Source organism: Lycorma delicatula, chromosome 2 (assembly GCF_047948215.1).
Source record: "Lycorma delicatula isolate Av1 chromosome 2, ASM4794821v1, whole genome shotgun sequence".
NCBI lineage: Eukaryota > Metazoa > Arthropoda > Insecta > Hemiptera > Fulgoridae > Lycorma > Lycorma delicatula.
In genome coordinates this window covers 167,253,283-167,268,003 of record NC_134456.1, presented here as the reverse complement: position 1 = coordinate 167,268,003, position 14,721 = coordinate 167,253,283, and the positions used below count along the sequence as shown (strand labels likewise).

The window sequence follows — 14,721 nt, the reverse complement described above, 5'->3', positions numbered from 1 at the left end:
TGATGTGAACACTCATCATGCTATGTGAAATCTGTATCTCTACTCTTAGTGAATAAATGTCAGAATTACAATAAGTAATAGGCAATGCTTGAAATAATTCAAGTAATAACTTTGTAGCCGCAATTTTCTATGCAGACTTATGGACACTGAGCCTTTTGGTTTCCCTCCTCTCAACTCTCTTTTGTTTCATATGATCCCATCCTTCAATCCTTTTTACCATCCAAGTAGTTTAATTTTTTACTTCACAGTCTACAAGTAGTAGACTGACAAACATAATTTTTGTTTCCTAACATGCAATACATGAATTTAATCTGTTTTTTGATGCTGAAAACAAATATGAACTCAGAATCTTTCTATCACCCAACATTTCTGAAAATTCTTTAAATTTTAATTAAAGGATTTTTTCATTTTTCAACATATAGTTAGCATTTTAAGTTCCTATATTGTATTTTGTTAGCTTATTTTTTATTGTTTAACTTTGTTAATATAATTTATATGCTATAAATAAACAATACTAGACCAAAGAATTAAATCATAGAAAAGCATCAGCAAAATCATTCTAACACAGGTATGGCCATGCAAAATTATACATTTTACAGACTTTAACTATATTTTCCTTTAATTATTTTTTAAGCATATTTATTTAAAACTAAGGGTGATAGAAAAATTGTATTTACACATCGGTAATGTACACAAAAAAGGAATTCAAGAACTGGTATCACACTTAGAGAAACATTAAAAATTTTTTTTGTCAATCAGTGTTATCAATGTAGTTTTTTAAAATTCTTCTTAATTTACAATATTTAAAAAATTAAAATTAAAAGAATTTTAGCAAACTACTACATTACTTACTGCTAAAAATACCATGAGATGTTAATAAATAAAATACATAACCTAATATAATGAAAGAATAAGTAGTTGAAATAAAATTTAATTACAAACATTATGATTTAATATGAGTGGATTTCTTCTTATCATGAAATTCTCTTAAATCATATTATCCCACCTAAAATAGGTTATCCATATTATAAATTATATCGCCTTTGATTGATTCATATTATAAATTAAATATATTACACGTATAGTTAACATGATGTTGAAGTTCTGATAAATATAGTTTAGAAACTTGATTATTGTAGATTTTACAATTATCCATTTTTTCTGTAATATCTAAATTTTATTTTATTATTATATTTTTCAACTATCCTATTCTTTTTATTATTGCTTACAACTTTCTGATAAAATACTTTAAATGAATAAATAGTATAGTATACTATAAGAAGAAAACTATATATATATATATATATATATATATATATATAATATTTCTTCTTCTTCTTCTTCAGTTACTGGTTTTAAACTTCAGTACAAATTTAAGAAAATTGATGTGATGGTAAAAAAAGTGCTGTAACTGTTTTCATACAGTCAAAAATCGACTAATTTGAAGAGAATGGAGCTCAATATACATGACCTGTCTGGAAGGTGTAAGGCATGCAAGTCGCTTTCTACATCCTCTTCTATATCTCGCCTCACAGTGATATTTAAACATTTTTGTGTTAGGAAACCTTTTTATTTAAACGCCGTACATGCATTATGAACTATTTCTCCTGTTCCGAGTGTAAACTAATTTTATTACAAAAGGTTCTTTAAAATAAAATATTTACACTCCCCCTCTTTTTTAAGAAACATAACTAAACTAACACGATTCATGTAATATACAAGTGAATTCTGCAAATGGCAGATTCTATTCATTACAATGTAAACAATACCATGTGATTAAAAGCATGGAAAACATTAAAATAGCATTTACTAACCTAAAACATTTTTATAAGGATTAGAGAAAATTATAATAACACAGTTATAATGACAAGTTCGGCATGAAAATCCACCAAAGCAAAAATAGGGTAAAAGAAACTTCATTGTTTTAATAGCACTTTTGTTCTGGTTCAATCGCCTAGAACTTAAATAATTTTTAAACTAAATAGAAACCTACTATGATCAGTGATGAAAATTACAACAGTTTTAGTTGTTTCTGTGATCATCTTCAGGGACTATTGTTGCTGCTCTCATCCTGGCATCATCTGGTGTTATTGCTGGCAGTTTTTTGAGTTAGGTAGATACTTCAGGGTATCTGGAAAATGTGTCTTCAGAAAAGAAATTTAATTCTATCAATTTAGTATATAGTTTATGTTTGAACACTGGAGTATTGTATTTAAATACAAAAAATTAATATTTAATATATTTAAAATGTTTAAATCCAACAGACCTTTCAATCATATTCTGGATGTGTTTGACACATATTCTATGTGTCTGACTAAACTTTATAAACTTGATATATTACCAACAATAACGTTAGTTGATGCCAGGGTGGGAACAACTGCACCAGTCACTGATAACATTTTTAAGTAATTTAAAATTTATTTAAAAAATTTTTTAGTTTTAAATAGAGAACTTCATAACTAAAAAAATTACTTGCAAATAGTTGATGTGTCAACTGGTTTACCAGCATCTTTGTTTTAAATTGTAAGATCTGTACAGAAAAGGAGCAATCTGACCTTCAATCTTGTTCTTAAAATGTATACAAATACCAAAGATTGTAGGTCACTGATAATATTGACTTAGCTATAGGGATATTCAGGTTAACTACTGACTGATGTGGTAACATTCATACGGGTCATTATGCTGTTAGGCAATTTTGAGAAAAAAAATTCCCATATAAAAATGTTTAAATAATTTCTATAGGTTAATAAATATCATGGATCATAAATTATTATTAAATAGGAAACTACCTTTTATTGCTTTATCGATTGTGTCAGCAGCCATAGCTCGATATGTTGTCCACTTGCCACCAGCTATTGTAACTAAATTAGAAGGGCTGACATGAACAATATGATTTCTAGCCAGTGACTGAGTATCTCCTTTATTTGGATCTGATATTAAAGGTCTGATACCACTCCATGCTGACAATACATCACCTCTTCTGACTGAAAAATTACATAAAATACAATTTAATTCAAAGAAAAACAAAATAGTATATTATAATACAGCAAAACTAGAGCTTGTGACAGAATTTTATCCATCAAATATTTTCCATGAAATCTGAAAACTTAGAAGACTTCAACATCTATTTACAAATAAAATAACTTTCATAATGCATAAACAGATTATAAACTAACTGCTGGATAGGAAATCAGCAGATTTCCAATACATCATGTACAACGTTTACTGTATTAATATTTTAGTTAAACTTTCACAAATCTGATTATTTTATGTCATGTCACTCAATGACATTCATTTTTTATTTGTTTGTAAATATTTATATCTTAATGTTATTTCATTACTTATAATGTTACATTAGTTATACACACATATATTATAGTTTACAAATTAAAAAAGAGTACTGTGAATTTAACTTCTTCCTGAAAAAAATATTGAAAATCTATCATATCATGCAGTTAACAGGTTTTACTTCGTGTTGTCTAATAAACTGCATTTCAGTTTACTTGGTACTCACTAGCTATTGAAGACTAAAGGGAGAGAAAGAGAGATTACTTGGCCAAAATGTTCTAAGTACAAAGTTATGCACTGCAAACAGAAATATCTGCATCCAAAAGAAAGTAAACCTATTGCATTAATTATTTAAACTGATGATTGCATTTTACTCATTACTTAACACACGCTTTTAGAATTGTATGCAATTGAAGTAATGTGTATAAAAATAAAATAACATCAAAAGCGTATATTTATTTTGTAAAAAACACTCATTTAATTTTTCTTAGTTATGTATATGAATTATTAGAGAGTTTACCTTAGTTGAGCTCAAGATTCATTTAGAAATAAAAGATTAATTATCATACAGAGTGGTGCATGAAATGACTCAACATTTGTTCTGGCAATAATTGTTTAGGTTAATATATGAATTTACCAATATATGTATTTGCTAATATGAATTTATATTATTGTGTTTTTTGTTGGCAGAAGTGACACTAACTTATGAATAGTAGTTTCTTCTCTTTCCGAGTGTGATGTTTGTATATAATTCCAAGACGACTGTCTTGGAATGATATACAAACAAGGAAGGAATATACAGACAAGGAAGACTGACTGTTGAACAGTGCATAAAGACTGTGTTGTTTTTAAATGAAACGAAAAGTGTGATGCTTACACAAAGACATTTTCATTCCCCTTTTCCTACTTGGTGGTTGCCCTCATTTAAAATAATACATAGACTTTATGAAAAATTTAATAGTGATCGTTCAATATTTGAGAGTAAGTGTGAACGGCCTGCCGATGTTCATTCTCCACAGAATGTCAAAGCTGTAAGAGCAGCATTGCTGAAGAGCCCAGGCAAATCAACAAGAAAAGCAGCAGCACAACTAGGGACTTCTAGGCAATCTGTGCAGCAAATTTTATAAACTGATTTGTATCCATAAAAAATAACAATTTTTCTTTTTTTTTCTGTTTAGCCTCTGGAACCACCGTACGATATTACTTCAGAGGATGAATGAGGATATGTATGAATGTAAATAAAGTGTAGTCTTGCATAGTCTCAGGTCAAAAACTCTTGAGATGTGTGGTTAATTGAAACCCAACCACCAAAGAACACCGGTATCCATGATCTAGTATTCAAATCCGTTATAAACGTAACTTCCTTTATTAGGATTTGAAAAAAATAACAGTTTTGTCTAAATTAACAGTTGACAACAAACATCAAAGAATGGCATTCGCTGAACGGGCTGTCTACAAAGACATACTGTTGATCAATGTTCGGTTTTCACCTAGGCGAGGTTGTTGTAAATAAATAAAATGTGTATTTTTGGGCTTCCAAAAATCCATTCTTGCTTCATGAAAAGGTGCAACATGCTTCAAAAATTACGGTACGGCTGCTATTTCAAGTCATAGGGTAATAGGGCCATTCATTTTTGACAGTGAACAGTGAACATTATCTAAACATATGCTGTGTAATAATTTTGTTCCTTAGTTTGTTGGATGGACCCAGACCACACACAGCTAATGTTGTTTTAGACTTTCTGCATGAAACTTTTAATGCAAATGTCATTTCAAACAGATTTCCTGATCGTTTACTATGTGGACAGAACTGGCCCCCGAACAGTTCTGATTTGAATCAGTGTGATTATTTTCTTTGGGGATTTCTAAAGGAAAATATTTTCCTTAATCATCCTCATATAGTGATGATTAGCTTATCCTCATATAGCTGATCATTGAGATGTGCAATGAGATAACAAAGGATATGTGTTGTTGAGTTATTAACATAGGAGTTCGTGTTGGAGTTGCTAGATGTGATGATGGTCATATTAAACACATGATAAGCAGAACATAATTTCCAGGTATACAGGAAACACAATGTATTTTACTTTTATGTATTGTGATACAAATAAATATTTTTTAACAAAACCAAATGTTGGATCATTTTATGCGCCATGCTATAGCTTTTCCAGGTAATTAATTCAGTTAGACTGTCAATTTTGGATAACAACTGGATATAATGCAACTTTTTTTAAAATACTAATTGTATAATCCTGAATGTAACAGAAACTCTAATGCATATAAACATTTTACTTTCCTGTCTAATGCTATAGCTGTAGAATGGGAAGTACTGTAATCAGTTCAATTTGAACATATGCCATTCCACCGGATCTTGACGTTTTGACACATAAGGAACTCAAAAAACCAGATGGAAATTTTCTGGATTGTCATATGTACATGTGTGTTTGGTTTCATACTTTAAATCACCTTATATCTCCAGAACTACAAGACCAACTTCGGTCAGATTATTTCTATATGTATAACACTGATGTCATTAAATTTTCAAGTTAAAAGGTCAAGGGGTGAGGCTGTAGAGCAAGGTCATCCTGAGCATCTTGATATTTTGCCTAATTAAGTTCTTATTTTTCTTAGGCACATTTGTTTACAATTAAAAAACAATATTTGCAAAAAAAAACATCTTTGTAAAACTGCACCCCCACCCCAAAAAATACTCTAAACTAGTGGCTAAGTAGGCATACTGCGACAATAGTACTCCCTATCACCACAAGGAGCGCTAGTAACACAGAAATTGTATAATTAAGTTGTGTAAGTTGTGTGTGTGAGCTGCGTGACGGGAAAGTCCTGTAACTGTGTTGTTAGCTTTTATACAAAAATTCCTAACTAAGGCTGGTCTATTTTAAAATAGTATTTAAAAAGTGATAGTATTTTAAAAGTGAAAAAAGTTTAGAATAAAAATTTGTATTACTGAATATTAAATATTTAATACTGAATATGAAGAGAATAGTTTATATCACCAAAACCTGTATTATTAAAAAAAGGCATAATCAAAAATTCAGAAAAAGACTGAATGATTAAAAGGGTATGTAAAAAATTTACTAAAAATTAAAAATTACATTTTTAATTTTTTTTAAATTTTATTTTAAAATTTACATTTTTAAAACTTACCTTCAACATCTGGATTAAGATAGTTCTTAACTTCAGTTAAAATGAATTGAATCTCATCCTCTGTTGGTTTAGGATGATGAGTTAATTCACAAGGAAGATCAGTTGTTCCAGCAATTGTTTGTTTTTGCCATGGAAGGAAGAAGATGACACGTCCATCCTTAGTAGCTGGATCCAGTAAACCCATTTGGTCTGGACTTTAAAAATAAAGAAAACACTATAAATACTAAAGTTCTGTTCATATTATTTTAAACTAATATACTCCATTATGTATAAACACATACACACTTTTTTTAATTATTAGATCATGAACCTGGGGCTCAATTACGCTTGCTGGAGGAATATTAATTTTATTCTATACTTTCTTACTTGGCTAATATACTAATAATTAGTTGTAAATAATTTATGTTTCTAAAATGTAAAATGTAATGTAAATATTGCAAGTGCACTTAAGTGTCTTTGTGCTTACCATGCTCTCATCAATAGAGAAATTACTGTATAATGAAATCTAGCCATTCGATTCATAGGATCATCAACCAATAGTTGAAACCATGCGCATAATTGATTTCTTGTGGTTTAGGCAAGTTTATTGTATCTACCATATGAAAAAATTTGAAAATAGCTTGGAATCTGTAATGACTAAACATCTGTCCAAACAGGGAATATACTGACTGTGATATTTCCACTAATAACAGTATATTGCAAGCTTTCTTTGATCTCCATGTTTATCAAAACTGAAATAAATACTTGAATTTCAAGCAGCGTAATTGGTTTACACTTTCTGGACCTACTACATTCTTTTGTAGTAAAAGGTGCACATTTTCATTAATAAATTTTTGCAGCATAAATATTTAAATATTTGACAAAGGTTTCCAACAAGACAGTAGTAAAAATAATCAAACATATTCAACAGGTTTCAGCTGGGGGAAGGGCAAATTCCTTGGAATTTTTAAATTGAGAATTATGATTGTATCCTGGATTATTATCTTCGTTTACTTCTGTCCATTCATATTCTGATTTACTGGATGAATTGCTACTGACTAGTTGTTGTTTATGTGGCTGACCTTTGGGTCTAGGTGGTACGGAGAGCTTGACAAAATACCTTCATCATAGTCAGAATCATGTTCTTTGACTGAAATTACCTGATGTTGATGGTTGATTGATGTCTGCTTCAGGATTATAATTGGAATTATTGTCAATGTCATCTACATAATCACTTGAATGTCACAACTACTATCAACAGCTGACAAAACATTATCGCTAATACTCTTCCAATTCTCTTCTAACAGCTCTTTTCACTTAAATGTGATTTCCTTTTCTTTATAGTCAATTTTCAATGTAAAAAAAAAAATAGCAAAAATCAACATGAAAATAAATCCCAATAACCTCAACAAATTCACTTTGTCATTATTTAATGACAAAGTGAAAACATGATAAACTTACGATCAATATTTCACAAAATTATGGAAAACAGTCGTTTATTGTTCAGTTGCATACGGCTTTCGATCATTTGAAACTTCAGTCATAATCTGTGTATAAAGTGGGTCCTGCAAATGTTACATATGCACACAGATATTCAAGGAAGCCAGAATTTATTTATGAGATGTGACTATTACATAAAGAGACTAATGTTGCTACAGAAGAACTGCGCATGCGCCAAATTTGTATGACTGACAGCTGTGTAGCATGAAGCCTTCTCTTTCGATTGTTGCCATTCCAGTTTCTGTAGACATATTAGTCTGACCATGGCCTTCGTCTAGATAAAATCTGTTTTTTTTTGTTTTGTCAAAAAATCATAAGTGTTTCACTAGAATTATTAGAAAGAACTATCGTGAAATTTCATATGAAACTTGGAAAAACCACTACTGAAACTTATCTTTTATTAGAAAAAACGTATATGGCAATGAATGTTTATTATGTGCACAGGGTTTTGAGTGGTTTAAGCATTTCCAAGATGGCTGAGAAGACATTGAAGATGATGTTTGCCCGGGTCACTCTTCCATGTCAAAAACAGATAAAAATATTGAAAAAATTGGTAATCTGGCAGTCGGTTAACTATTCTTGTTTTTATTCATGGTTCTTGCTCAACTCCATGAAAAAATAAGAAAAAAACGACCCGAATTTGTGGAAGAACAAGTCATGGGTTTTTCATCAGGACAATGCACCGACTCATACTGCATTGTCTGTCAAGAAGTTTCTAGCCAAGTATAACATCCCAGTGTTAGACTATCCATGTTATTCGCCTGACCTGGCACCATGTGACTTTTATCTGTTCCCCAGGGGCAAATCTGCATTAAAAGGAACAATATTTCAGACTGTTGAAGCTGTGAAAGAAAAAGCGGCATACATCAAGAAATAGCTCACAGAAGAAGACTCACAGAATTCGCATGGAGAATTGTAGGGATACAGGAGGGGTGTATATTGAAGGGGTTAGTAACTAAATATGTATAAATTTAAAATAAAATATTTTACAACATTACTCTTGTTATTTAATGACCACACTTCGTAAGCAGTTCTGGACAAATATAGAACTGGAATGAGGGATTAAAGAAATGTTATTCCTATTTCATTACTAATGATGAAAAAGGGCCTTTATGTTGAGTAAAAACGATTCATGTGGTGATGTCATCTGAACTGTTGATAAAAAAAGAAAACAAAAAGCAAACTCAGTCAACACAAATCTTTATCCTTTTGGTAAATTTTATGGACCCAGAATAAATAACATAAACAGAAATACACTTTGAAATGATTTCCAAACTGAGATATGCCACTCAGTGTGAGTGATAGGATTCTGATCACGAACTATTCTCATTCATAACAAAGCCCTTTACATACTATTGTATTTACCTATTGATTGTATTAAAGATGACTGACATTGATCTCATGTCCAGGGTAACCCTCAGTATCAACTTATGCATGCCCAAGGTTGAACCAATCAATATTTGATGATTTCACAAGAAGCCGAGATAACATTAAAAGTTTCATGTTGTAATGGATTAATCTACAGAATGTGTCATAGTATACTCTTAATATCAATAATATTATTTATTAGCTCCGAACAATGATATAAGTTACACAATTGCAATTATGAAAATGTTCTTTTATCACTATTACCTACTACCTATAAAAATTTTATGGTAAATGATGCTTTTGTTACTACATAAATTTCATTTTAATGCACAATAAATAAAATTTTAAAATTACCTATAATAACCAGGTAGAACAATGTGTGTACCAGAACTAGGGCAACATATTTCTCTTACATTATTGTCATCCATCTTTCTAATTGAATCTGTAAATGGTCCAGTGGCATTGATAATACATTTTGCTTTAACCGGCCACTCATCTCCAGATATTTCATCTTTTAATGTTGCTCCATTTAGTATACCATTTTCATCTTTTAATAAATTAGTAACTTTAACATGATTTGCTACAGTGGCACCATGTCTCGTAGCTGACAGTGCAATATTTAAGCACATTCTAGCATCATCTTGTTGACCTAAAACATGAAAAGTGTGTACAGAAAAATCAAAAGTCATTCAATAAAATCTAAAAAGGAAAAAATGAATACTCTACGTACATGGCAATTATAATAAAGCAAGAAATAGATTGGATTAATAAAAATCCACAGTAGAAATCTGCAGTACTACTATAAGGAGCATTTTTACAAAATAATTAACAAATTTTATAACAAAAAGAACTATCAACAATTGACATTAACAAATGCACAGGTCTACCTTTATATACTAATAGTAAAGTTTTACCTCATAATGCATTTTATAGAATGAAATGTATTGTTATTTAAGTATTTGAAGTAAGGGTAATAATATCAATGGCTAAGAGACTATATAGTTTTTTGTACGAATAAATATATAAAACATATATATTCATTCATACATTGTTTTTTTTCAGTTTTATTATTAATAACAGAACTGAAAAAAAAACCAAGAAATGCATCTATTTCCGGAGAATTAAATTTAAGTGTTTATACAAAAATGATTTACCATGTTGTTAAATGAACGTATGTGTCTGCAATAAATTAGAAAGGAAATAGGGATGGAAAGCATCACATAACCTTTTCTCCTAAAAATGGAAACGACTGAAAATCTCCCTCACTGTGGAACAAGTAAATGAAAATAGGTATTAGGTCACTACAGAAAAAGATCTAAAATAAAAGATTTTTTTTACTAATTTAATACATAATATGTTGGATTTACATTCTGCTTTAGAAATGCAAAACATTGAATTAAAAATTTTTTAATTTTATTTTACTTTTTTCTAACTTCCATTCCCCTTGTGAATGGAGACAATCTATGTGATTTTTACCCACAGAAAGTGGTACGTTAATATAGTTTAAAATTTTCTGCTGTAGTCTTTTTAATGGCTATAAATATATGACACACTAGGGGTACAAGTAAAATCTCAGGTTTTTCTAAATATATGGTATTAAATAAATAACCTATTCCTAAAGTGAACAGTTATTTGCAAACCTGAATATCACATGCATTTCAATGGACTTGAAATGCTGATGTGGAACAGAACATTTAGCTTGGTGAAGAAAGAATTTCACCCATCAATTTTTCCAGCAAGTTTGAAATGGTATACTTTGTACAGCTCATTTTTAGGAGTCAGAAGTGTCTCTGTCAGATCACATACAACTGCTTAGTTATAGCATCTAGCGTAGATATCTCCATTTCCAATTCTTTTAAAGTTAGTAAACATTACACAATCTGATTGGTATTTATTAATCAGCCAAGTGGATTGGTATGAAATTGTGTTATTGGTTACAACTTGTGTACAGGTTCTTAAGAAAAACTGTATACAACTTTACAAGCATAGCTTGTAAGCTACCAACCTTCAGTTTTTGCTTCATTGTTATTTTTGGTAATTTTTTTTATTTTTACCAATTAAAAAATTTAATTTTAAAATTTAGCACAATTTAAAAATTTTCACCACATAATTTAAAATTACAAGTGCTTCAAGTAGTCTAAATTTAACAAAAGTTGTAAAATGTACAAAATATGATTTAAATTTTAACTAAGTAAAAACTGAATTATAGAAAAATAAATCAATCACTATAACAGGAGAATAAGCTTTAACTAACCATCGTAATAAACAAGTGCACCAACCAATGACTCGCCACGTAACATTGGGAAAAGTTCCAGTGCTGTAGACTTTGATAAATAATATGAATTTTTAACAGTTTTTGAACCAGCAACTAGATCATACATTTTAATACCTACCCAGAAATAAGGTACCTGCCACCACCTAAAACATAAATATTTATAATACTCATTTATAATTGTAAAAAGAAATTGAGCATCTTTAAACAAATATAAGCATATTAAACATTTCTAAAAAAAAAGCTTCAATATTTAATTACCATATACAAAAATCTATCCTTTATTTCTTCTTTGAAGAAAAAAAAATGTCATAATAAAAAACTCAGTAAGTGCATCAGAAGAGTAGATTTAGATTTTAGTTTCCTGGAAAATGTATCCAAAAAGCAAGTTTTTTGTCTCTTAACTCCGTTTTCTGTGAACCGATTTGCTTGAATTTCAACAGAGTTCTATTTGTACTAGGTTACATCATCTTACAAAGTTTCATCAAAATCTGTTAAAAATTGTATCCAGAAGAAAAATGCTGAAAATGTACTCAAAAACCCTGTTTTTTGGTTTTAACTTCACTTCCTGTGAACCACTTTGATTGAAAATCAACAAGTTTACATCACCCCCACATCAAAATTGATTAATATTTGCATATAGAACAGATGAAAAAATCTATGTATAAACATGACCGGTCGCAGTCACATGCTTAAAGTCAATTTTTCAATTACTTTTTGCAAGTCTACTTTTAGTTTGGATTAATATCATTAAAAAGTGAAGGATAAAAACAAAGATTAATAATAAAAATAAATGCTCTTTAGAGCACTGTGCTCTGATTTATGCTCCTGCATAAATATCATATTTATAACTCCTGAATAAATATCAATGTCCTGTGAGGCAGAAGCATTGACTTTTATATGTAAACAGAGTATTGACTGGTGAAACTTGATAGCCAACATTTAAATTAACAACAACAATTAAAACTGTCAATGGTTTTATTACAGCTATATTTTTAATAATTGTATACATAAATTTTCCTTTAAAGCTATCAGAATTTGTAACTGTACTCTGAAATTCACTTAAAGTAATCATTTCTCATGAGTTCTACAAATTCACTTCACTCCTGATCAACAATTAAAACAGTATTTTTTTTTTGCAATTAGATCAATTAAGAAATGATAATAATTGATTAATCTCTTTAGGTATGCATTTTTTGTTTTTAAAAAACTGAATGTTTTTCGAATAATAATATCCACATTCAGTTAAGATCAGAAGTTATTAGCTGATGATTGTAATCAGAAACGGTGAAATACTGAGTCAAAAAAAATAATCTCATTTAACAATCAGTGGTATGAAAAGGAATGATGACATATAGTCATCATTCCCAATCATGTTCCCATCTTCCCATTCAGGAAACATGAAACACTGAAAGCTGATCAGCTAAGAAACAAGCTAAAACATAAAGTGTTCATAATTTGAACACTTCACTTTTCTTTCTTTTACTAATTTTTAATTTTTGTATTTTTTGCTATTCTGATGTGGATTTATCCTCTTTCCTTAGCAAATGTTTAGTTCCTTTTGTTATCCTTAGAATAGCAAATATACCCTTTCTAACACTGTCTATAAAATATATCATAATTTACAGGGTTATCATTGAAAAAGAACATATGATTCTTTTTCAATTAATACTGATTTATCTTAATTATTTCAAAATATATATATAGCAATTAAGAAAAACTTTTATTCATAAATACATTTTTAGTCTACACATTTTTTCAACACAGAATTTTATTGGTCAAGTAGATTTTATTATTATAACCAACAATATGAGGGCCAGTCAAATATAAATATATTCGAATCTTTCCCCTCCTAAAGCTTCTTTCAGCAGCAAACCAAACAGATGGAAATCACATAGTAACAAGTCTACACTGTACAGTGAATGTTCAAAAGAGGTCCAATGAATTTTAGTGAGTTTATGATGAGCTGCTGCATGCAGCCATATGGAGAGGGAGAATGTTGTGAATCAGTTGGTGTTTTGTTGTAATAAGCAGCCCTGATATCATCCAACAACTGGCAATGGTATGCCTTATAGTATTTGCCATTCTCCATTCATGCAGGACATCAATCAGCAGCATACCTTTTGAGTTCCAAAACACAGTTTCCAGAAATTTTTCAGCTATCAAGAGTTCCATACTTGTTCTCTTGCTTTCTGGGATGTAGAGTGAACCCACGCAAGTCCAAAATGGTCTAAAAAATGGTCTTTCATCACAGGTCACAATATTGCAAAAAATACCTCTCCTTCTTCAAAGTGATTAGAAGCCACTGACAGAATGTCTTTCCAAATATTTCTCTGTGCCTGTACTTCTCTGGGTTGTCATCATTGACTTTCATTCTCCATGGCATCTCATGACCACTTTGAAATTTTCAAGCCAAATTAAACAATTGAGTTTTTGACAGGGTTGCATCTCTGAACCTGGAGTCAAAATTTCAAAGAATTTTACACCTCGTTTATTATTATTTTTTTTTGTGGTGAAAAATGTTTTCACATTATCACCTGGGTCAAAAAGTAACAAATACACCCCTTCTCAGATATTAAAATATTAATAAAGAAAGGTTAAAACTAAGATAGTAATAAGATTAAAACTAAAATACCATTAGGATAAGATCATTAATACCGTTATGATGGCATTAGGATTAAGATGTAACCATTAGTATAAAATATGTAACACAAATAACAAAATAAAATTTATGGTTGATTTTCATTAAATCTTATGAAGTATACTGATTCTTTTTAGAAGTAACAATACCTGATCTAGCACATTCTTATCATTTCCTAGGATAATTTCCTCGGTAATTTAAATTTGCGACATAAGGCCACATAACATATGCAGTCCATTAAGGATGTGGTGCACAGTCAAGCGGCAGTTGCATCAAATGCATAATGGTGGATGAAATGAACCATTATGTGCATTGTGCCCATGTATTATGCATGGACAAAAATATTTTGCCCATACATGGCAACATTTGTTTGTAGAAATTAATAAGATGCTGCAGCTACTATATGTTTTTTATTTAAATGGAGAATTTATTATATTGTTCAGAATGTACGTACAAAGCAAATGTTATTTAACAATCGTTTTTATCAGCAAATTTATAAATAACTTTA

At 29.8% G+C, this 14,721-nt stretch overlaps 1 protein-coding gene across 3 annotated transcripts in view; it reads right to left on the bottom strand.

Moving 5' to 3' along the window:
• Gpo1 (glycerophosphate oxidase 1) overlaps positions 1–14,721 on the bottom strand; it is a 114,519-nt gene that overhangs the window by 23,447 nt on the left and 76,351 nt on the right. For all 3 annotated transcript variants that reach the window (XM_075356668.1, XM_075356666.1, XM_075356667.1), the window contains 4 exons: positions 11,555–11,718; positions 9,655–9,949; positions 6,454–6,647; positions 2,790–2,984 (listed from right to left, as the gene is read on the bottom strand). In XM_075356668.1, the coding sequence (XP_075212783.1) occupies positions 2,790–2,984; positions 6,454–6,647; positions 9,655–9,949; positions 11,555–11,718 (848 nt within the window). The remainder of the gene's footprint in view (positions 1–2,789; positions 2,985–6,453; positions 6,648–9,654; positions 9,950–11,554; positions 11,719–14,721) is intronic.